Raw genomic sequence first — 24,107 nt, 5'->3', positions numbered from 1 at the left:
AATAAAAAGTAAGGTACCCCAAACAGGCACAGCCAGCTCAGAGTGCAGCACCCTGCAGCAGGCGCTGCTGGGCAAGCCTTGCCCTGGGTGCTTGCCCCACCCCTCTTCGCTGGAAGCGCAGCCGATCTGACGTTTGCAAAGGCCCCGTCGATTGGTCCGGCTCCGGCCCCGGCTGCCGGGGAGGAAGGAGGGTTCTGATTGGTGTGGAAGGTTCGGAGTCGCTGGCGGCGGCGGCGGCGCAGTCGCAGGGCCTCTCTGTGGCTTCCCCATTGTTTGGGGTCTGACTGTCGGGTGGTGGGGGGTGGGGGGGGGAGAGAGGAAGTGCGCGTGCGCGAGCCGGACTCTCGCTCGGAGCGGGTCGCGAGCCCCCCCCGAGGCTCGACTCGAGCGGCGACCGTTAAAAGCGCGAGAGGGGGGGTTGAGGCGGCGCGAGCCGAGCCGAGCCGTGCCTGCCTCCGCCATGAGAGCTTAAAGCAGGTCTGGAGCGGCTCCCTGCCTTCCCTCCCCTTCGCACCACCGTCGCTTCCCTCTCCTGTGTGTGTGTGTGTCTGTGTCTTTCTACTTCAGCATTAAAGGGAGGAGCAACGGCGGTGGAGCGCTTTGCATGCAAATCGCTATTTTATTTGTGTCTTTTATTAAGTGACACCGGCCCCGGTTCGGGGAGGAGGAGGAGGTGGAAGGAAGAACCGCCGCCGCCGTTAAGTTAAATCACTTGACACGGCCTCGCCGTGTTCCTCCCGCCCTCTCCCTCCCTCCCTCTCTCGCCTTCTTTCTTTCTCTCTCTCTCTCTCTCAACAACGCGCAAAAAAAAATACGCCGGACTGCCTGCGAGCGAATGTGAAACTCACTCCGGCCTACCCTCCCCTCCCCTCCCCTTCCCTCCTCCACGGCGGCAGCTGCCAACCGACAGCTCAGCCGGGGACCCCCCGCCCCGCGGCTCCGCCGGCCGCCGCCTGTTAATGTAGATTCCTTGTTTATCATAAATTAAAACCCAAAGAGGGGCTGAGCCACCGGGCGACGGCTGGGGGAGAGCTCGCGCTGATAAACCCTCCCGTCTTGCTTTTTTTGTAAAAAAAAATGTAATCGAAAGAAATATTAAGTGAAGCTTTCTCCCTGTCTTCCCCACTCGCCCCACACTCTCTCACTCGCCTTCCCTCCCCTCTCCCTCCCCTCCCTGCAGCCGCCGAGGTCCGTCTTCATTCACCGCCAGCCGTTGGAAAGATGTCCAAGGGAGACGGGGAATCCGGAGGTTTGACCTGGGTGGTAAGTGTCTGTCCGATGCCGGATACCGTAATGCAACCCCAGGGGTTCAGTGTTAATGTTCTGTGTGCGTGTTATATTTATTTATGTAGAGTGTCTTTTATTAAGTGACACCGGCCCCGGTTCGGCACACACACAGAATGCATTTCTTCCCCCCTCTCCAACCTTCCTTCCCCCTCTCTTTTCTGTGAGGGAAAGAGCCGGGTTTGTAAATCACGTCAGTGCCCCATTTCCTCCCCACGAAGAGTATCCTTTAAATCCCAATCTAATCGGAGACCGACAAAACATTTTTTTTAAAAATGTGTGTGTTTTGTGAGGGAGCGGAGGGTCCAGAGGAACAAGTAGTGTATCTTAGTGTCAGTTGAGGATTTCATTGTTAATTACATGGATCTTTCTTCACGAAAGCTTTCACATTTCACCTTTAGAAAGTCTTTGTCTTTATTTTATTGCCCCCGTGGTTCATCGTTTTAGATTTCGTGTGCATTTTGTTTTGACGTTGTGTACTTTATTTGAGATGAGCAATTTAAATTGTTCTACTTCTCTGCCCCACCCCCTCCCCAGTCTTTGTTCCGTATGGGTTGTCAGCTTTCTAAAGCAAAGCTGAAGCTTGACCCCCTTGAAGAGAATGAGAAGTTGAAAGTGTCTTCAACTTGAAGTGTGAGAGAATGAGCTAAATGTCAAATGTGCTTTTACTTGAATTTTGTGTATCTAGATTTCATAATAATTTTTTTAAAAATGGCATTCAAAAAAGATTTAAGACCATCTTAAAGTTAAAAGAATTGAAATATGAGCAGTTTTAAAGTGTGGTCTGTTTTCTTCATGTCAGTCTCCATTGATGCATGCATTCCTATATAACACACACAAATTCTTGGAAGTTAAAATGAAATTCTCAAACTTTTTATTTTAGAGGCCCAAGCAAATCACAATGGAACATTCAATTTGAAATATTGGGCCTGTAGCATTCTCGAGACTGCTCTACCTCGCATATATATTTCATTTAAACTTCATAGCACATTTGTAACTTTGCCTTTAATTATGGGGTCATTTTAACTGTTAAATATACTTCTAGTTTGAATGATATCCTAATTAGGCTTTGAAACTTGAATATTTTATTAAGTAATCTAAAAAAGTGAAGCACAATAGTATCCAATCTTGATTGAGTTAGTTTAGTGGTGTAGATATTGTTATTGATAGTGTAGTCATCCTGGAGGCCAAAAACAACCTAAAGACACTTGTTTTGCACAGTCCATCACCTCCTCCATGCAGCCCCTCTAGCTCCCTCTATCCTTGCATCAAACACCAAGTGTGAAGAGGTCCTGAACTTCTTCATCTCAAAGATTGAAAACATCCACTTGGCTGCATTGTCCCCTTCCACCTCACCCAGACCATCCACACCGCCTTCTCCCTCTGCCACGGCTCTTACCACTTCCCTCTCCTTACACTCCTTTGCCCTGATTTCTTCCTCCCAACACAATCACCCGCATTCTGCCTCGACCACTTCCTCACCCAGCTGCTGGTCACTCAACTCTCCCGCCTCTCCACTCTGCTGCCTGACAGTCAACCAGTCTCTCTCCTCAGACTCTGTTCCACTTCCTCTGAAAAACGCTGTTATCACACCCCTCAAAAAACCCACCCTCGATCCCTCTAATCTCTCATATTACCGTCCCATTTCCAACCTACCCTTCCTTGCTAAAGTCCTGGAAAGCATTGTTGAGGGCCATCTTAAATCACACCTCTCCCTCCCCGAGCCCCTGCAGTCTGCCCACAGCGCAGAGACATGGTTTGTCAAAGTCACAAGCAACGTCCTCTCTATCTGTGACCAGGGTTCCCTCTACCGCCTCATCCTCCTGGACCTCTCTGCTGCATTCGAAACAGTTTACTGCACCGTACTCCTCCACTGCCTCTCCTCCCTCACCACCTTAGTGGGACCGCACTCGCATGGTTCGAGTCCTACTTAACCAACAGCCTTCACTTCATCTCGGCAAATGGTTTCTCCTCCAGCCCTCGCCCGGTCACCTGCGGGGTATCCCAGGGCTCCATCCTTCGTCCTCTTCGTTTCCTCATCAATATGCTCCCTCTTGGCGACGTCATCCCCTGACACTGGGTAAACTTCCACATGTATGCAGATGACACACAGATCTACTTTGCCTCCTCCAGCATCGACTCCAGGTCTGCCGATGTTCTATCAGCTTGACTGGCAGATGTCAGGGCCTGGATGAGTGCAAACTTCCTCCAGCTGAATGTGGACAAGACGGAAGCTATACTCTTCGGCTCCCATCAACGTCTTCACTCCTGCAGATTTGAACACCTCAATCTCCCTGGGCTCTCCCTCAGACTCTTCAAACCGGTGTGAAATCTAGGCGTCCAGTTCGACCCCCAGCTATCCTTCCTTCCCCACATCCAGTCCCTGACCAGGACCGCCTTCCTCCACCTCCACCACATTGCCCATCTCCGACCGTATCTTACCCCAAATGCAGTCGAAACCCTCATGCATGAGTTTGTCATCTGCCTGGATTACTCGAACGCACTCCTTGCTGGTCTCCCCAGTTCCACTATTTTTTTTAAAAAAACAGCTCATTCAAACCAATCTCTGTATCCCCATCTCACCAGTTCTGGCCAGGCTCCACTGGCTCCACATCACTGAACAGATCGACTTCACGATCCTCACACTCGCGTTCAAATCCATTCACTACTTGGCACCTCCCTACTTCTCTGACCTCCTCACTCCCCAATCCTACACTCGACTAGCACCAGCCTCCTGCTGGTCCCGCGCACCCTCTGCTCTACCATTGGAGGTCATGCTTTCAGCCACAACACCCCAAAGCTCTGCAACACACTCCCTCAATCCCTCCGCCTTGCCCGCCCTTTCCCCTTTTTCAAATCCCACCTGAAGACTTTCCTTTTCGACCATACTTACGGTCACCTCCACCCCCACCCGCCTCAGAGTCAGACTCCGCCACTGTTAAGTGCTCTTAGACGCTACAACAACAACAACAACAAGATTCCATTTATTGAGCGCCTTTCACGTCGGGAGGACGTCCCAAGGCGCTGTACAGTTGGGTCAGGACCCGAACAAGGGGGAAATGGTCAGGGTGAGGGGAGGGAAGGGAGGGAGCGAGGAGGGGGTAGAGAGTCGAGAGGGGAGCTGAAGGCACGGTCAAAGAGAAAGGTCTTGAGACCGGCCTTGAAGGAGGAAAGGGAGGAGGCGGCGAAGGCACTGGGGGATAGAGTTCCAGAGCCTCGGGGCTGAGAGGCTGAAGGCCCGGCCACTGATAGTAGGGCGGTTGGGGCGGGGGATGTGGAGGAGACCGGAGCCAGAGGAATGGAGGGTACGGGCGGGTAGGTAGGGGGATAGTAGGTCGGAGAGGTAGGAGGGAGCAAGGCCGTGAATGGCCTTGTAGGTGAGGGTGAGGATCTTTGAATTCGCTACCCTGTGTAGAGGGCGCTATATAAGTGCAAGTTGTTGCTCCTAGATTCTGAATCTCTGGAGCTGTGAACAGAAATTATTCAAATCGGAGTCTGAACATTTTTTCCTCTTAGTTTCTGATAATCCTAATTAGGAGATCTTTAAATAACTCCCATTCTCATCAGTAATGTACAGTGCTTCTTCAGTGATGCACTTGCACTATGCATCACACAGAGATCTCGTAAAGATGCAGTTGATGATCTAAGTTGGGCAGCAGATGACAGTCTTAGGTTGACTCAGGTCAACTACAGTAGATATTTACTTCATAGAGAGGGGAATGAAAGCTAAACTTTCAAGCCTAGAAAGTATTTGGGGAAGTGATGATGAAACAAAAACTAAAAGGAGAAATGGGGAAAATACCAGTTCCAATTTGCAGTGGCCTTATTCAGAGTTTATATTGGAACTTTGTAATGTTGTGATCAAATAAATGTCAGACAAATTGTTATGCTCACTGCTCATATTACAGTTGAGTTGGGAAAGGCAGAGCTCCACACTTACAAACTCAAGTTTGTGTCAGAGTGATTAGCTTTGGCATTTCTAATGATAGAGAAGCACTTTTGTAAGAATTGCCGGCTTTTTACTTGTTAGAAATAGAAAAAAAGTTGTTAGAACTGTAAAGCGTGAAGTTTAAAAGGCAATACTGCAACTAATACACATTGATGGTTTTGATGTACAGTAGTGGCTATTCTAGTACACCACTGGTTATCTACAGGTACTTAACACTGGCATTATTGCAGTATTGCACATCTGACCATGGCGTAATCCAAAAGATTATGTACTAGATCATGCATTGTTACTGGAGGAAGTGGTGAAAAGGACCATGATGTTACCAAATGGCAGTATTACTGTGGCATTCGTCATAAAATTAGAACCAATATTGCTACAGCAAAAACTTACATAGATATAATGCCCTTCACACAGGTTAGGTCCCAGAACGCTTATTGTTCATGACCTATAGGTGTGAAAATTCCTGCTTGATTTCTAGCACAGAATACAATATGAGAAGTGCAAGTTACGTTTTATTTGGGAGACATTAACTTGAAGAGTTGTGAACTTTTACTCACTACAGTCTTAAACATTCACTAAACGGGATAGAGAATTACATTGATTGGGCTATGCAGGGTACAGATTGTCTTCTATTCTCAATAGAATAATTAGCTGAATATAGATACATAATTTAAATACACTCGTGTTAACTATGGAACCTGATGAGCAGTTGTTTCTTCTGTCCTGCCTAACTGTTCACCAGGTTAGTTGGTCATTCACTTCATAGAGGTCTCTGAGACCATGTTAATGCAAGTGTCTGCTGTGTTTGCCTCCAATTGCTCATTTTATTTACTCGGAATTATCTATGAAACACTTTGACATTGCATCATAAGGCAGTTTAAAGCAAGTTTGTTCTTATTTACCCATGTCAAATTATGTGCTTTGAGATATTTTGATGTTTGATACTATATCAAATGCAAAGATTATTTTATGACTATAGATTCAGACCTTTATCTGTGATAATATTGTCAAATTAAAAAAACTGGATTATTGCTGCAAAGCTTAGGAGCCAAGTTTTGTAATGCAGATGGTGTTTCATCAAGGCAATATTATTAACAAATTCCTTGCATTTAATATACAGTAGTTCCTATCATGTCGCAGAAACCTGTCAAAGCACTTTACAGGATTTTGCTGTAAAGTGTAGTGATTGTAGGTGAATGCCGCAACCAGTTTTCATAGGGCAGCAAGATGTTTCACAAATAGCCATGATAATAATAATAATCCTTGCATTTGATATAGCGCCTTATCACTTTGTCGAGACATTTGAAAGCGCTTCACAGGATATACTATAAAGTGGTTTTGACTGTATTTTGTGGGTGAAACAAGGTAGTCGGTTTGCCCACAGCAATGTCCCACAAGCCACAATGAAGTGAATGACCAATTTTATTTTGGGAATTTGTTAGCCTAGACACAGGGAGAATCTCACTTTTTTTGAATAGTTCATGGGATCTTCAGCCTGTACAGTCTTGATGGGATCTCGGATTAACCTCCGACCATGCAATAATTGTTGGCCAACTATCTTCCAGATAAAATTGGTCAAACTCCCTTCTCTTTTTGGATGGTGCCATGTAACAAATTAAAGTACAACTGAATGGGGACCTCAGTTTTCTGATTTGAAGGATGGTACCTTAGACAATGCGACATTTCTCTCTCGCTAGAGTGTCATCCTATGACACTATCATCTTGGCTCTGAAATGAGAGTTCTACCAACTGAGCTAGGCTGACAGCCATTTAATATCAGATGTCTCTCGCATGCAGGACACAGTGGAACCCCATTATAACATGGCGTTTGGGATTGATAGTGAATTTGACTGCAAATGTGCACAGCTGACTTGCTTCCTGCATGCTCTAGAAGAAAAATGGATGACAATTGAGTTGCAGCCACCATCTCTTCCTGTTTACTGTGCATACGCAAATCAAAAACTTATGTTGTATACCACCTGGTGATCTGAACACTTAACATTTTATTTACTGCAGGAAGCTAAAATGGTCAATTGCTGGACATTAAGTTGACATTGACGTTGTTTCCTGGGTTGCACATGTGCAATAAAACAGGAGATAATATTGATGTGAGCTAATGTTGGCAATTTTAGTGAAAAAAATTATATCATTGGGTCACATGATTACTACAAATTTTAGGAGCCTTCAAATTATGCGATAGTCTTTTCAAGGCATTATTTTGGGATATTAATCCAATTAAATAGAAACATTTTTGACAGGTTCAGGAATTCATAACTGAAAAATAAACCACTAGCAAACTATTCGAATCATGCAATGTTTGCAGCACTAAAGGCGATCAGCACCTTAAGTGTGAGGCTGGCTCAATTGGTTGCACTAGCCGCCAAGTCAGAAGATTGTAGGGTCAAATCCCATGTCAGGACTTGGAACTTGTGTAGTCTAAGATGACATTCAGTGCAGTGATGGGGCTGTGCTGCATTCTTAGAGGTGCCGTCCTCCAGCTGAGACGTTAAACCGAGGCCCCGGCTGCCTGTTAAGGTGTTTGTTAAAGATCCCATGGCACTATTTAAAAAAAGAGAAGGGGCTTTCTCCCAGTGGCTTAGTCAACAATCACCCCCGCCCCCCCATAACCAGCTGGTTATGGAACATTGCTATGTGCAAATTGGCTGTCAACTTCGCCTACAAAACAGTCACTTCACTTTACAATGCAGTATATCCCGTGAAGCACTTTACCACATCTGCTTGACGTGAAAGGTACTATATCAAAATGCAAGGAATATTCTATCTGTGCTGGAATTGTGGAATATTTTATAATAATTAAAAGTGCTGTGTAATTTTTTTGCACCAAACTCCAGACGTCTATTACACTCGTGTTTGCTTGGCTCCCCATCCATCCCTCAGGGGATGGAATTGAGAATCCCGTCCTTGCTTTCAAATGCCTCCATGGCTTCGCACAACTCTGTACTTTTAGGACCCTATTGCCCTGGCTGCTCTCTCCACTCAACCAACCAGCAAGTCCAGAATTGGACACAATACTCCAGCTGAGACCTAACGGTGATTTATAAAGGTTTAGCAGAACTTCCTTGCTTTTGTATATGCTTCTATTTATGAAGCCAAGGATCTCATGTTTTTTTAACAGCACTATCAACCTTTCCTGCCACCTTCAAAAACCTGTGTATGTGAAGCACCCAGGTCCCTTTGCTTCTGAATCCCCTTTAAAACTACCATATTTTGCCTGTGTTCTTTCAAATCCATCTCAGAGTCACTCTACCATGTCCCTTCCCACCTTCAAAACACGCTTTAAGACCTGTCCCTTCTACCACACTTTCAGCCACCTTCTTCCAGTTTCCCCTCACGTTCCTGATCAATTTGAGACGTCCTCTTGACACAAAATGTGCTATGTAAATTGTTGTTATTGTTGTAATTCATTAAATAGATATGTATCAAGGTAATTGTGTTCCCTTATCTCTTGAATTAACAAATGAAAGGATTTAATGCAGTAAATATACAGTTAAGTCCTGTTAACTTGTCACTCCAAGGGAAAAGGGCTCAGTGATGAGTTATCCGGAGTGTGGACTTAGGCAAATATAACATACATAAATAAATGCGGCTGAAATATTGACCGCATGATGACTAAAGTTAATAGCAATACGTTAAGACGAGGTCGAATTATTAAGCGGTTATCTGCATATCCAATTCCTGGGTGTGCTATTGGAGAGTGGGATATTGTATGTTAATGTGATCTTCACACCACTACAGTATTAAGAAATCTTAAAGCAAAAGAAGTGATCATTTGTGTTAAACAAAATTTTGAGGCTCTTTCTAACATTTTGTTTACTGTACCTTCAAATAAATAAAAATGATTATTTTGGATAAGCTAAAGTGATTCATCTGTTGATGAATATATCATACCCCACTATCCCACTGTGTTATGAAAAAGGTATCTGATTAAAACATCCCAATATTTGTTTTGTACGTTGGTACGTCCACCCGACGTGAAAGGCACTATACAAATTAAATTTGTTGTTGATGGACATTCTGTCCATCTGCGACAAAGGCTCCCTCTGCCTCCTCGTCCTCCTTGACCACTCTGCTGCCTTTGACACAGTCGATCCTCATCCACTGCTTCCTCTCACATCAACTTTCGTGGCTCTGTCCTTGACTGGTTCAGATCGTACATCTCACACCGCCTTGACTTCATGTTCACTAATGGTTTCTCCTCTCGACCCGAATCGTTTTTGTGTGGAATTCCTCAGAGCTCTGTCCTTGGTCCCCTCCTCTTCAATATCTATATGCTCCCTCTTGGTGACATTATCCGCAGACATGGGATCAACTTCCACATGTATGCAGATGACACCCAACTGTACCTCTGCTTCCACCCTTGACTCCAGGACTGCTGCTGTCCTGACAGAATCACTGTCATTCATCAACTCCTGGATGAGAGCTAACTTTCTTCAGTTGAATGTCAACAAGACCGAGGCTCTCCTGATTGGCTCCCGTCAGCGTCTCCTCACCTCAGGCGCTGACAGCATCACCATCCATGGTTGCACACTCCACCTTACCAAGCCAGTCCAGAACCATGGGGTCTTGTTTGACCCTCGACTATCTTTTCCACCCCACATCTGTGCCATGACCCCGTTCTGCCTTCCCCCACCTCCGCAACATTGTCCGGCTCTGCCACTCTCATACGCGCTTTCAATATATTGAGGCTTGACTATGCAAACTCCTTGCTTGCTGGCCTCCTCAACTCCTTCCTCCACAGGCTGCACATCATCCAGAACTCTGCAGCCTGCGTCCTCTTGCGTGTCAGGCTCCTTGACCCTATCATTCCCATCCTCATCCGACTCCACTGGCTTCCCATCGCACAAAGAATGGGAAGCCAGTGAATGGGAATCCTGGTCCTCACCTTCAAAGCCCTCCATGGTCTTGCTCCCATCTACCTTTGCGACCTCCTAACCCCCTACCATCCTGCTCGCTCCCTCCGCTCAGCGGGCTCTGGCCTCCTTCACGTCCCCTGCCTCGCTCACCCCACTATTGGCGGTGGGCCTTCTGCCACTCTGCCCCGCCCTCTGGAACTCCATCCCACAGTCCCTCCACCTCGTCCCCTCCCTTGCCTCCTTCGAGACTCATCTCAAGACCTCCACTTCAACTGTGTTTTCGATCGCCCTGCCCTCCACCCTCCCCGATTCCGACCCCCAGCACGGGTCCGAAACTCTTGTTTGTCCAGCGCTTTGGGACGTCCTCCCGACGTGAAAGGCGCTATACAAATGTAATTTTGTTGTTGCTTCTACTTGAGTGAAGTAATTCCTATAATGAGTGCCTAGGGACATCCTCCTGATGTGAAAGGTGCTATACAAATGTAATTTATTGTTGCCAGTGAAACACCCCGATCAGATCATCCCTTAATTCTTCAACTCCAGAGAATATAACTTGTTAACCCATCCTCATCATCATAGCTAAACCCTTGCAACCTGGCTATTAATTTGGGGAATTGTTACTTTGTGGCCTTCAAGGCCAATACATTCTAAGATTGGGAGCTCAAGCAATGTTTCAAATGATGTCTGACTCATGCTGCATTCAACTATAGCAGCACTTCCTTGCTTTTATGTTGTAGACCTTTGTTGTAAAGCCCAGCATCCTTTTCATCTTTTCGATTACTTTCTCTCCAAGCAAACGTAAGCACTTGAATAAATCTTTTTGTTTCTTTGCTCTTCCTGCTCCCACCCTAGTGCTTCCATTTTTAGAATGTAGTCCTCCTTTTGCCACTCTTTTGCAAAGTGCAATACCTCACATTTTGCAATGTTGAATTCCATCTGCTATCTTCCATCACTTAATCTGTCTGTCTGTTTCTTTGTAAATTTTCTGCTCTTCATCACAATTTAGTAAACCTTTTGTCTTACTGTCAACAGTAAACGTGGATATACTCTCCTTTCTTCCTATATCCTGGTCATTTATAACCTTAAAGGTTGCGTGCCCTGCACCTTTCTACTTGGGGATATCTTTAATTAATACCTGATACTTAGAGAATGTTCTTTTTAACTTTGCAACTTGTATCTGCTAACCAATTTGTTATCCATGTCACCAGATTTCCTCCAATCCACATGATCTCTTATGTGGTGTTTCATCAAATGCCTTTAGAATAAAGACATTCAACTGAATTTATTGATCCTCCTTTATCATTCTCAGTAGTGTTGTCAAAAACAAAGGTTATCAGACATGATCTTCCTTTCACTTAACTATGCTGATTTTTTCTCATAAATTAAAATTTATTCAGATGCTTATTTCATTGCCCATGATGATGAATTCTAACAATTTGCCTGGACCTGATAATTCACTGGCCTACAAGTTACTTGATTTCATCCCCCATGCAGCTAGAAACCTCATCCATGCTTTTGTTAACTCCAGACGTGACATATCCAGCTCCCTGCTTGTTGGCCTCCACAGGTTTCCACACTTCACAAGTTCCAGATAGTCAGATCTCCGCAGCCTGCCATCTCTCCCATAACAACATCTGCAAACCTATTACCCCAATTCTTGTCCGGGTCCATTGGCTCCTTATCTTCAGGGGATTGATTAATGTCCTCGTCTTCTCCTTCAAAAGCTGCTCTGCCTCACCATCAGGGAGCAAGTTTTCACCCTTTTTGCCCCATCTTTGGAACTCTTTCAAAATTTGTCACCTTGCTCCCTCTGCTTTCAACATCTTCCGAAAATTCTTTGACTGCACCTTTGGCTCGGGCTCCCATTTGGGCTTGAAAAGTTCTTCTATGTACAAATTGTTGATTTGTGGCTTTCTCTCTTATTGATTAATATCTCATTTGTTACCTTCCAATTTTCTGTTGGTGTTCCTGAATCATGAGAGATTTTGAAAATTATCTAATGCACATCCAATATCTTCACCTTTATGTTTGTCAGCTTGACCTAGTGGTAGGGCTCTCACCTCTGAGTCGGAAGATTGTGGGTTCAAATCCCACATCAGAACTTGAACTCACATAGTCTTAAGATGACACTATAGTGTTGGGTGGGTGTTGCATGGTCGGATGTGCCATCTCTTGAATGAGACGATAAACTGAGTTCCCGACTGGCTGTTCATATGGATGTTAAAGATCCCATGGCACTATTTGAATTGAGAAGGGAGTTTCTCCTGCTGTCTTGGCCAACAATCCCCCAAATAAAATTGGTCATTTGTTTCAACGCTGTTTGTGGGAATTACTGTGCTTAATTGTCAAACGCGTTTGCCTACAAATATACACTCCCTCCATTTCACAGTAAATCGCGTTTAGCATTTTGAGATGTCCTTCTGACGTGATAAGACGCTGTACCAAATGCAAGTATTTTAATACCTGAGGTGAAAATCATCTTGGTCTGAAAATTTCACTTTAGTCTCATCAGATTATCCGTTACTTTTTTTATATATTAATCTATAGTTTGCCAGATTCACCATCTTCTGGTCTTTCTTATACTTTTGTTATCAGATTATTCTTGTACTGTGAATGATTCACACTCACTGCACAAAGCTACCACTGTTTTCCAATTTTACTTGAAGGGCTGCTGTGGGAAGTGAAAAATTCTTAACTTGTGCAGTATGGGGTGTCCTTTTGCAGATGAAGCATCTTGTTGCAGAAACAGAAGCTTTTTCTCTAATTGTAGCCTTGATTCCACTGAGTGCTTGAAGGTGCTCCCTTGTGAGGTATTTTGTGTAAAAGCCCTATTCCAAGAATGGGCCATGTCATTAACACAGAATGAGTTTGTTGGGGAGAGAAATCTAGGGTTCCTCTGCTCCATTGGAAACTGCTTTTTTACATATGGTAACTTTGGCAGAGACTCAAACGCCCTAAATTTTTAATGAGTTCATACAGTATTCATGTGTAATTGGACTCCCATTAAAGTAAGTGTTTTAGGAAACCTTTGCTACATGTTTTCTTTCCATCTATCTGTTCATACACTTCAAACTTTTTATTAATCCCAAATTCACACTGAATACTAGTCACAAATCAGAAACAGCATAATGCTTCTATGACAGTATTGGCGAAAATTCTCTTCTTTAACATGCAGATGTTTATACCGATTTTTATCACATTATTTAACTAGGACTGCTTGAGCATGGATTTAGGAAATACATTGTCTGTTGATTGTTAAATATGTTATGATCTTCACATTTGATGTAGCATATTTTACATCAGGAGGATATCTCAAAAGTGCTTCACTGGATATACTTCTAAATGTAATAACTATTTTGTAGGCAAACATGACAACTAATTTCTGCACAGCAATGACCCACAAATAACCAATTAAGTTAATGGCCAATTTTATTTGGGGGGGATTATTGGTCACAACACCAGGAGAAACTTCCTTTTCTTCTTGAATAGTGCCCTGGGATTGTTAAATATCCACGTGAACAAGCAAATGGTCCTTGGTTTAACGTCTCAGCCAAAGGATGGCACACTCCCAGTATTGCATTGGAGTGTCAGCCTAAATTATATGAATTCAAAGTCCTGGTGTGCTTGAACCCATAACCTTCTGACTCCGAGGCAAGCTTCCTGCCATCCTATACACTTGTACCTTTCTGCACTCTCACCAACCAACAGAATGAGTGTTGTGTCGCAGAACCAAATTGTAACATATAGATTAAAATTTAATTCTGTCTGCATTCTATTAGACCCCTAGAACAGGGTGGGCCAACCTTTGGTTGCCATGGGCCAGATTCCCTATTTGAGAAAGGTCCGCATAAGCAATATTTTGTGTTTCCCTTCCAGAAATATAACAACATTTACACAGTACCTTTTTCATGTTGGAACGACATCTTGACATTGTCGGCTAGGCCACTGAGCTGGGGTGGGGACGGAGAGAGGTGAGATAGGGAGGAAGAAAAGATGACCAAATGCATGGTCAAAGAGTTAGAAGTTGACGTACCTTGAAAGAGGAATCTAGGAATGGAACTCCAGCGAGCGCGGGCAAAATGGTGATTGTGGGGCAAATGGGGTTGGGGGGGGACATGAAGCAAGCTGGTGCTTGTTCTGAAAACGGAACAGCTAGGTTGGGATGTCACAGAGATTGGACGGGGAGGGAGGTGGGCAAAGAGGGAGCTTTCTGTGAGCTGTTCATCCCCCCATGGTGGCCGAGGAAGGCTCCGATCATCTGTCCTGACAGTGAATCCCCACCCCGCCTCTACCCTCCGCGCTCTAGTGAGAACATTCCTGAGGGAGTGGAAATTGGAATGTTGGAAATCGTCTCGGGCCGGATAAGATCACCCGCTGGCCAGGTCCACCAATAACAAATGTACTCAATCCAGAAATGTTTACAAGTTAAATAAGAGTCAAGGATCTGTCGTTTTTATGCACTAAGTTTAACTTGTTTTTTAAAGTGATAAAAATTTACAATATTGTTCATTTTAAGCCCAATTTTACTTAATTTTGATGAATAGAATGCCTGTCTCAGATGCTTTCGGTTCCCATCCAATTTGTTGAGCTATGGATTTGTGCTCTAACAATACTTTAATCTGGCATTTGGAAGTATAAAAGAATGACTCTGGTTGACCTTGTTTTTTCTCCCTATGTAAAGGTACAACCTTAACCTTGCAATTGTAAAATGAGAGCGAGAACTCCCTTCATGGGGAATAGTGGTGTATGGATTAGCATACTGTGTAGTACTGCTCTATTGGCTACTGGAAACTTTCTTTTGAAGAATCGTGAATGTCCTTAGACATACTTATTATAATAAAAGTAATATAATCGGTCATAAGTTTATTCACCTCATCAGTCAGTGTTCCTGAAAGCCCGTACATTTGTCTTCCTAGAACCATAGAAATTGACGATACAGACGGAGGAGGGTTTCAGCAGCCTGAAGGGAGAGATAGTGACAGCGGAGGTGGGGAAGGCAGAACGGGTAATACAATACAAAATTGCATTTGTATAGCGCCATTCACGTCGGGAAAATGTCCCAAGGTGCTAGACAGTCAGGGATTTGGACCTGAGCTGGGGGTCAGGATCGAGGAGGATGGAGGGCAGGGAAGATAGGAAGGTAGCCGAAGGCTCAGTCGAAGAGGAGGGTTTCAGGACGTCCCTTGAAGGAGGCAAGTAAGGGAGCCAGGCGAAGTGAATGTGGGATGGAATTCCATAAGGCTGGGGCAGAAAGGCTGAAGGCCCAAATATCGATGGTGAGGCAGGCTGGGGGACATGGAGCAGGCCACAGCCTGCTGAGCGTAGGGAGGGTCAGCAGGTCGGGAGGAGCAAGGCCGTGGACAGCCTTGTCGGCGAGGACGAGGATTTTGAAAACTATTCTCTGGGGATGTGGAGCAGGCTGAGGGTGATGGGGTCATGGAGCCTGGTGGCAGGAGAGGTCACAAGCTACAGAATTCTGGATGATCTGCAGCTTATGAAGGAAGAGTTGGGAAGGCTGACAAGCGGGCAGTTGGCATAGTCGAGCCTAGATGTGATGGATATGGATGAGGGTTTTGGCGGCCTGGAGGTTGAGGTAGTGGCGGAGCCGGGCAATGTTACGGAGGTGGGAGAAGGCAGAGCGGGTCATGGCACGGGTGTGGGGTAGAAATTTGAGGTTCAAACAAGATGCCAAGGTTCCGTACTGGCTGGGTGAGGTGGAAAGTGCATCCACGAATAGTGACGCTGTCGACGCCTGAGGTGAGGAGGTGCTGATAGGAGCCAAGCAGGAGAGCCTCGGTCTTGTTGACTTTCAACTGTAGGAAATTGTCTCTCATCCAGGACTTGATGTCTGACATCAGGACAGCAGTTGTTCTGGAGTTGAGGATGGAGGCAGGGAGATAGTTGGGTATCATCCGCATAAATGTGGAAGTTAACCCCGTGTCGCAGGCATAGGGTTAACTTCGACGTTTATGCGGATGATACCCAACTCAGGTGCCCAAAGCCGGACACGGTACTCTAACAACACCAAACAAAATTACATTTGTATAGTGCCTTTCACGTCGGGAGGTTGTCCTAAGGTGCTAGTCGTAACAGTGGTGTAATGAAAATTTCTGTAGAATTTTCTAACCTAAAAAAGCAGGCTATCTAATCTATAGATTAGAATTTTCAAAGTTTATGCTGGCTCTACAATATATTCCTAGTACCCTGGCTGGAGAGTAGCCTCGCTATCATTTTAAACATCTGTTATGCTCATGAATAGAATGCTTGTCTGTGGTTGCCTCAGGCTAATTTCATGGAGTTGTGGCTGGGTAGTGATGACTGATGGGTATTTTACAATTTCATATGTTTATTGTCCTATTAATCTTGAAAATGCAAAACTGAGTTATTTACAAAAACTTTTTATACAGATATCAATATTTTTCAAAGAAATATATGTAAATACATGATTATATGCCCTATTATCAATATTGAAAATGCTTCATAAATAGCTCATGGGACGGTCACAAGTAAGATGTAGGTTGTACATTCAAGGTACTCGTCCTTGAAGCAAGACCCTGTAAAGGTAATCACACAGGGAAGGAAAGCTGTTAGATGAAAGTAAAAAGCCTTTAAAGCGGTTTTGGAATCTTCCTTGGAGGAAGCTAAAGCTGCAGCAAAGGCAAGGTATGACCTGGGCCAATAGAAAAGCCAGAAATATTTGCCCAAAATGGCGGGGAGATTGCAGATTTTGCGGGAAATTGCAGGGACATTTTTGACAGGTTTTGCAGAAAATGGCGGGGCATTGATTGGTGCTATTGAGGTATATTTTACTGCCAACCTACATTTTTTCACTTTATTAATTTAAAAGCTAAACGTGAGGCAATAAAACATATTAGATTATTGAAAAAAATATTTATTGCTTCTTTAACAAAAACTGTGTGGCCTTTTGGTTGTGGGGGGATGAGACACCACAGCAACTCTCCAAGCCCAGCATCCCACACACCACCCAGAGAGAGACACACACTCACAGACACAGAGGGAGAGAGAGAGGGACACAAACATACACATTCAGAGACACAGAGAGACACACAAATACAGAGAGAGACACACATTTTCAGAGAGACCCACACTCGCATAGATACTGACAAACACGTAGAGAGACACATTCACAAACACACAAAGGAGAGGGAAACACAGACAAACTCACAGAGAGATATAGACACTCACAAATGCGTATTGAGAGACATACGCACAAGACAATGATACACACTCAAACTCTTGCATACACACACACACAAACACACAGAGAGACACACAGACAATCACAACAGCGGGTCCTCCGACTGAAACCCATTTGCCACTTTCGCCATGCATATGCGTCCAGAACCGCCCCGCCCCCAGTGACGTCAGGTAAACAGCTGGCAAGCCCATTGGCCACCAACTACATATATTTCGGGTTTGTAATAATCCGCTACAAGGAGGGTGCTTGTAATGGATTCCATGGAAAAAGTGCGACTGCACTTTTCTATTGGCCCAGGTTATGACCAAGTATGACATGAAGCCAGGAAGGTTATTAGAGAAATGAAGTGGTATCAGTGTGTTGCATCACTCTAGAAGGGGCGCAACTACACAATAACAATCACAAATTTTCTTCCTTGGGATGAAGTTTGTTGGTCATGGCCAGAGGGGCTCATACCAGTGTTACACAATATGGTGTTCTTCAACAGACCCATGAGGGTATTGTTGGGGTCTAGTGGGAACATTGGTGGGAGTTGGTGTAGCAGAGATCCATCTGCATGGAGGTTGGAATATCTGACAGGAGGTGTGGAACGGATTGAAGGCCTTAATGACCCTGTCCTTAGAAGGAGGTGAACACTGCATCGCAGCAATAATGGCAAGGCAGCAAGTGTGGACAGCATTCCTAAAAGGTTCTGGGGGGGGGGCATCAAGAACAGTGAGGATCTTAAGGATCCAAGCCAAGAACCTCCACCTTGCCTTGGAACTGCACTCCTAGTGCTGGTCAACAGGACTCTTTCTGAGGTACACGCTCTGTCAGGGTTCCAGATCATGGTTTCTATCCACAAGAAGGTGACCCTCGTGAGACTGAGAACAGGAGAGGGATGTCACTGATATCAGTTGTCGGGGTAGTCATTGCATGTGTATCGCAATGGCATATATCCAATATGTATATTCCAATCACATATTGGAGGCTCGTGGTTTGATCAGGAAGGCTGGCTTCTGTAAGATTAAGGGAAACCCACCGACATTGAGTTCATTGACTTCTGCAAGGTTTTCAACCTAGGATCTCATGAAGTCTTCATAGTGAAACTGGAAGTCATGGAAATACATGGCCAAATCTTGGATTTTATCCTGAATGTGTATTCCAACTTCAATATCTGTGTAAGGGTTGTTGTTGGACTTGCTGAGTCCATTCCCCTTGAAAGGGGGGGTGAGGCAAGGTTGCCCATTGTCACCCACCTTATTCGATTTATTCATCAATGACCTGTTGGAAGCCATTAAGGGGGGTGGATTTGGTGTATCTGTTCCGGGATTGCGACAATTTTGCGGGAGGTATTATTTGTTTGCAGACCTTTTGTGCTGCACTCACAATCTTGAACACTGAGCCACCTGGTTGGATATGAAGTTGGGTGCCTCCAAGTACAAATCATGCTCCTGTATGGCTCAATAATAAGAATAATCCTTGCATTTGATATAGTTCCGTATCATGTCTCCAAGATGTCTCAAAGCGTTTCATAGAATATACTATAAAGTGAATTGACTGTACACTTTGTGGGCGAAACGCAGCAGACAATTGCGCACTGCAATGTCCCACAAACAATTGTGAATTGAGGGACCAATTTATTATTTTAACCTTAAGGGAATTGATGGAGATACATGAGGCATCAGTCCCAATTGTTGATTCTTGTCAGACCTTGGGGTTGTGGTGGACACCAACCTCTTGGTTGGTCACAGTCCTAAAACACCACGCAGAGAAGGTGCGAAGGCCGCTCTGGTCGTGCTTTTCAAGGACAGCAAGGTCCCAACGCAGGTCAAGCTTACCACATTTAGCCCTGTGTACAAACAATCTTCAGATGTGATGGGGTGGGAAGATGACTGAAGGCATGATCAAGGCCTTGAGACATACCTAGAAGAAAGCAAGGGAAGGGGCGAGAATAGACTTTGGGCACAGAGTTCCAGAAGGTGGAAGCAGACCAATGCCTGCCAGCGGAAGTAGTGAGTGGGTTGATAAGGATTTAGTAGGTTGCAGAGTAGGGTGAGGCAAGACCATGGAGAGTTTTAAGAGTGAGGGAAATGATATTGAACTCGATCCTCTGGGAGATGGGGAAGAGGTGGAGTTGGGCAAGGATGGGAATGATAAGCTCAAGGAGCTTGGTATGGGAGAGGACACAAGCTGCAGAGATCTGAATAATCTCCATCAGCTCCATCTTGTGGAGGGAAGAGTTGGGAAGTTGGTGAGCAGAGAGTTGGCACAGTCAAAGCTGGATGTGATGGAAAAGGGTCTCGGCAGCCTGAGGAAGAGGAAATGGTGGAGGCAAGCAATGTTGCGGAGGTCGAAGGAAGTGTCAAACCACAAATTTGGGCAATTGCAGGGCAGACACCAGGAAATTTGTCTTTGCCCAGAGGGTATTTACCCAAATAGACTGGAACAGGTTGTCAGGAAGGGTGTTGTTGAGGCTTAGACACTGGACTCAATTAAAAAACACAGCTTGATGCTGTGATAGAAAGACAGTAGGGTGAGTATTATAAGGATGAAATCGGGTGGGCCCAAAGGTTTTCTTCATCCAAATCAATTTTGTTTGAAACTCCAGCAGTACTCCAACATACCTTCTGGAGCCCCCCAAGCCTTGAGTCTCACGCACATGAGCCTAATACTTTCTGGAATTAGGTAAGAGATGTGGAGGGTATATATTCCATTCCAGACACTGAAACATTTTCATGTATAGGTAGCATACATTTGTGGAATTCTGTTTGGTTTGGATCTTCAAGCATAGTGATTCAGTACAATAGCATTTATATAGCACGTTTCACATTAGAAAGATGTCTCAAAGCACTTATTGATGACATGTGTTAAATTACAGTTTGATCAGATTAAGCTCAAATTCAGCATGGCATATGCGATAGTGGTTGGTTTAGTAAGACTCGAACCGGACGAGCACGGTCCCACTGAGGTGTATGAGGGAGGAGAGGTGATGGAGGAAGACTGCATGATCAACTGTGTTGAATGCAGCGGAGATTTCCAGGAGGACAAGGAGCAGAGGGAGCTCTGGTCAAAGAGAAAGAGAGGTCATAATTTGTGATTTTGACAAGCACTGACTCTAGGGCGTAAACCAGACTGGAGGGGCTCAAGTAGAAGTGGAGGGAGATATATGAACGAGATGTAATAACGTGTTCCAGAATAGGCACGTTATAGATGACTAATAAAAATGTAGGGAGATAAATTAAATAATGGTATTAAGATATTTCAACATTGGAAGTTCAGTGGGTGAATGCACTACTGGATGATCTGAATATAGTACCAGTTCTTAAAAGATTGGACTAGCCAATAACTTGTTTCCAAAATAGATTTTCTATGAAGAATAACAAATAAAAAGCAAGGAAGAAAGCAAGGAAATTTAGACTGTTCCAGTGGAATACTTGTGAAGCATAGGCAAGAATTTGCTCTTTTATGCACTAAATTTATATCTGATTCTTATGCAACCATTGCAGAACATTTATATTGGAATGATGTGAAACAATATACTGCCAAAACTACCTCTTCGAGGTATAGAGCAAATGCATTGCTGACCTCATTTTTATATGTGAAATTGCAATAAAATGTAGGAATTAAAGGAGTTGAATTGAAGTAACAGCATCAACATAATATCTAAAGCAACATTTTAAAAGGTTGGATGTGTTATATTTTCATCCAGTATTAGTGTTTGCACAATATTTTGTTTCCACAATATTTATTAATTTCAAGCTTCAGTTGCAAAATCCATTGTTTTTGTCACTTTTTTGTGGTAACTGTTCTCTGGTGAAACCCATGTTAGCTGAGTTAGTCAACTACTGAATCGCTGCTTAAGTTTTATTCATATCAAGTAACCCAGCAAATGTAATCAACTTCCCAGTAAATGCTCTGCTTTCTATATACAATAAGATTAATATACTGCTGGATTTGTGAATGAATATCATTTCCAGCAACAGACCAAGATGGAAGCCTGATTGAATCATGATTCAAGTTACATTGCTCAGGGCTGAGGAGGGTTATGCATATGCATGGACCTCCTAATATTGGTGTCACCAATTTGCAATTGTCTGGCTTCTCTCTTATTGAATGACCTCAGAAATTCCTTTCTTGGTTACTACAAATTTCAGCTGTACTCAGCTTTGCTCCTTCCAAACTTATTCTGTGGTATGCACTGATCACATAGGTGCAAATGATCGAGCTCAGACTAACCAAGGCCTATAATAAAACATTGGTTTAGGTAGTTAATCCTTAGCAATACTAAAAATATTCCAGAAATAGGAAAATACATTGATAATTCAGTGTTTTTTGTTTCTATCAAAATAAGCACTTCAGGTACTTACTTTCTTTAAAAGGGAACAATGTTGTACTATTTTAGAATATGCAGTCTGGTTGTGTGCTGAATCAATGTTTTAAATTCTTTATGAAAATTGTCTTTGCAACTGGTTTGCCTGGTGTGTTAAACAAATCATATTGTCCATTCTGGAGAAGGGAAACAATCGTAATTGAACTAGGTCAATTTGATTGTCTGGTAATCTAGGTAATTTGGCAATCTGGTATATACAATCTGGTATATATTGTATTAGGTCAGTCAGTATGGATCATTGACAAAACATGTATGTGCTTCTCATAGCACAACCATTCGTCTGCAAAATCACTTTTGGGAATTGCTGACAGCATTTCACCCTTGAGTAAAATCTTGGTGGAACTTATCACTGGCACCTGGGTTGAATTCTCGCCTAAATTCTGCAATCTGCACCTACTCACTCAACCGCATTTCTGCATTTGACAAACCCGGCTGACCAAACAAAAAAGCAAGTTCCCTTTGTTATGATAGTGATTTTTATTTTCTAATTGAGAAATCAAAAGGAAAGGCCAAAACCTCTTAGTGTTTTTCTTTTTCAGTATAGTCTCCATACAATCATCATTTCTGCTTTTATGTACCGGTATGATGTGTATTGTTTACAGTTTAGATGCCAGTTTGTCAGCACAGTTGAAAAATAGATAAACATGGGAGTGAAATAAAATGAGAAGCTATGTGCAGTGTTAACAGTGAAGAAACTTTTATAATTTATGTGTAGTAAATGTCATTTAACCCAATATACAAAAGTCATTTTTTTAAAAATGTCTTTTCCAAACTTGTATTCAACATTCTGACATTTTAGATGAAGTGAGCATTGTAGTCTATTTTAAGAATTGTTGTAGGGAACACTTTTGGTTTAAATTTCTAAACCCTGCTTGATTTCTAAACCCTGGTACTAATAGAAGCACCATTTATAATTATTAAAGTAGCTAAACCTTTAAGATGAGCACATGATAAAAAAAAGTCAGTCCTTGTAGATTTGTAAAATTCTGGTTTGACTGCATTAACAAAGAATGAAATATATGATACTCCTGAGACTAGTAGAAAAAACAGTTAATATTAGAAAACTGAGATTAAGTAAAAAATGCTGGAATTGCACAGTAGGTCAGTTAACATCTGAAAAGGATAGGTTAATGTCTTGGGTGTGACCCATCTTTCTTTTTCAGATGCTGATCAAACTACTGTACATTTTCAATATTTTTTGTTTGTGTTACTGATTGAAGCCTGATTGGAACACAGGATTTCAAAAGGGATTATGTTGAGCAAGACTTCCACCCACCCTCAGGTTTGTAAACATGGGTGTAGATAATTGTCATCATGTCACTGCCCCTATTTGGGACAAAATACTTTTTTAATTGTCTAAAATGTCTTTTGTTTGGGCTGGCTTTTGCTGGGGTATAGTTTTGTAGACACAAATGGCAGTCTTCCAGTGCCTTGCCTAGGTGCATTTTCATGTGTGAGCCTAAACAGTGAGTGTTGACATGATATTCAACCTAGACGGTAGCACAAACGAGCCTGATTGTTTTCATCCAATTTTCATGCACACATTCAAGTTGGAGTCACTGGATCACGTTTAATAGCAGTCACTCTGGCAGATTTCCTTCCGTAGTATAGGTGGAGATAGTGTCCCAATCTCTATAGCCTAGTGCTATACCAGGTAATAGATTTACCCCCTCTAGACCATCAGGAAAGCCCTGCCTTTTTTATAAAAAAAACTTGAGCATTCACTTCACAAAATTTCCTAAAATGTGGCAGTGCTCGAGTGCAAGCTGATCGTAGATTTTGCATAACTAAGAAAACTGTCATTGACTCTCAGAGAATTGATTTTAAGGTCCTCACCTAAAAATCCCTTCATGTCCCAGCACCTCTTTGTGATCATTTATCGCACTCTTCTGCTTTACTTCTCCGCTCGGCAAACTGGCGTCCCCCACCTCATTATTGATGGTCAAGTCTTCAGTAACTTGCCCACACTGAGTGGAACTCCCCCCATCTCTACCCATCTCTGTTTTTAAATCCCACCTAAAAGTCTTATCTCTTTGACTGCGTCTACAGTTACCTACCACCCTCCCTTTCTTAATATCTGACAGTGTCCCTGTGATATGCATCACTATTACCCTACGTGAAGCATGCTTTATAAGTGGAAGTTATTTAATGGAGAATGATAGTAATTTTATTAATTTTGTACAATTAATCAATTAAGTATTTATTTTGTAATTAATGTATTTAGTTATTTCATTATTTGTCAATGCAATAAAACTGGATTATTACGAACCTGTTAGGATTGATTAATTTTTATTTTATTACCGATTGAGCCCTTTTAATGATTAAATTGTGCTTTTGTTAGGATCAAGGAGTAAATTTTCATTTAGATGCAGATTCTAGATTTGTAGTGATTTGCAAAAGTCTTCAGTG

General features: G+C 43.3%; 1 protein-coding gene across 2 annotated transcripts in view; it reads left to right on the top strand.

Annotated features, from left to right (window-relative positions):
* Window positions 1–294: 294 nt before the first annotated feature.
* The window catches only part of top2b (DNA topoisomerase II beta), an 84,040-nt gene continuing 60,227 nt past the window's right edge, over window positions 295–24,107 (top strand). Inside the window, exons 1-2 of one of the 2 annotated variants that reach the window (XM_007895498.2) lie at window positions 295–477; window positions 1,181–1,263. In XM_007895498.2, the coding sequence (XP_007893689.1) occupies window positions 1,222–1,263 (42 nt within the window). In that variant the 5' untranslated portion in view covers window positions 295–477; window positions 1,181–1,221. Of the gene's footprint in view, window positions 478–1,180; window positions 1,264–22,866; window positions 22,981–24,107 lie in introns of those variants that run through there. The other variant, XM_007895499.2, reaches the window with a different exon arrangement.

This window comes from Callorhinchus milii, unplaced genomic scaffold (genome assembly GCF_018977255.1).
Source record: "Callorhinchus milii isolate IMCB2004 unplaced genomic scaffold, IMCB_Cmil_1.0 Scaffold2, whole genome shotgun sequence".
NCBI classification, from domain to species: Eukaryota; Metazoa; Chordata; class Chondrichthyes; order Chimaeriformes; family Callorhinchidae; genus Callorhinchus; species Callorhinchus milii.
Note: the sequence above shows the minus strand (reverse complement) of the source record. Positions and strands in the feature narration are given on the sequence as shown.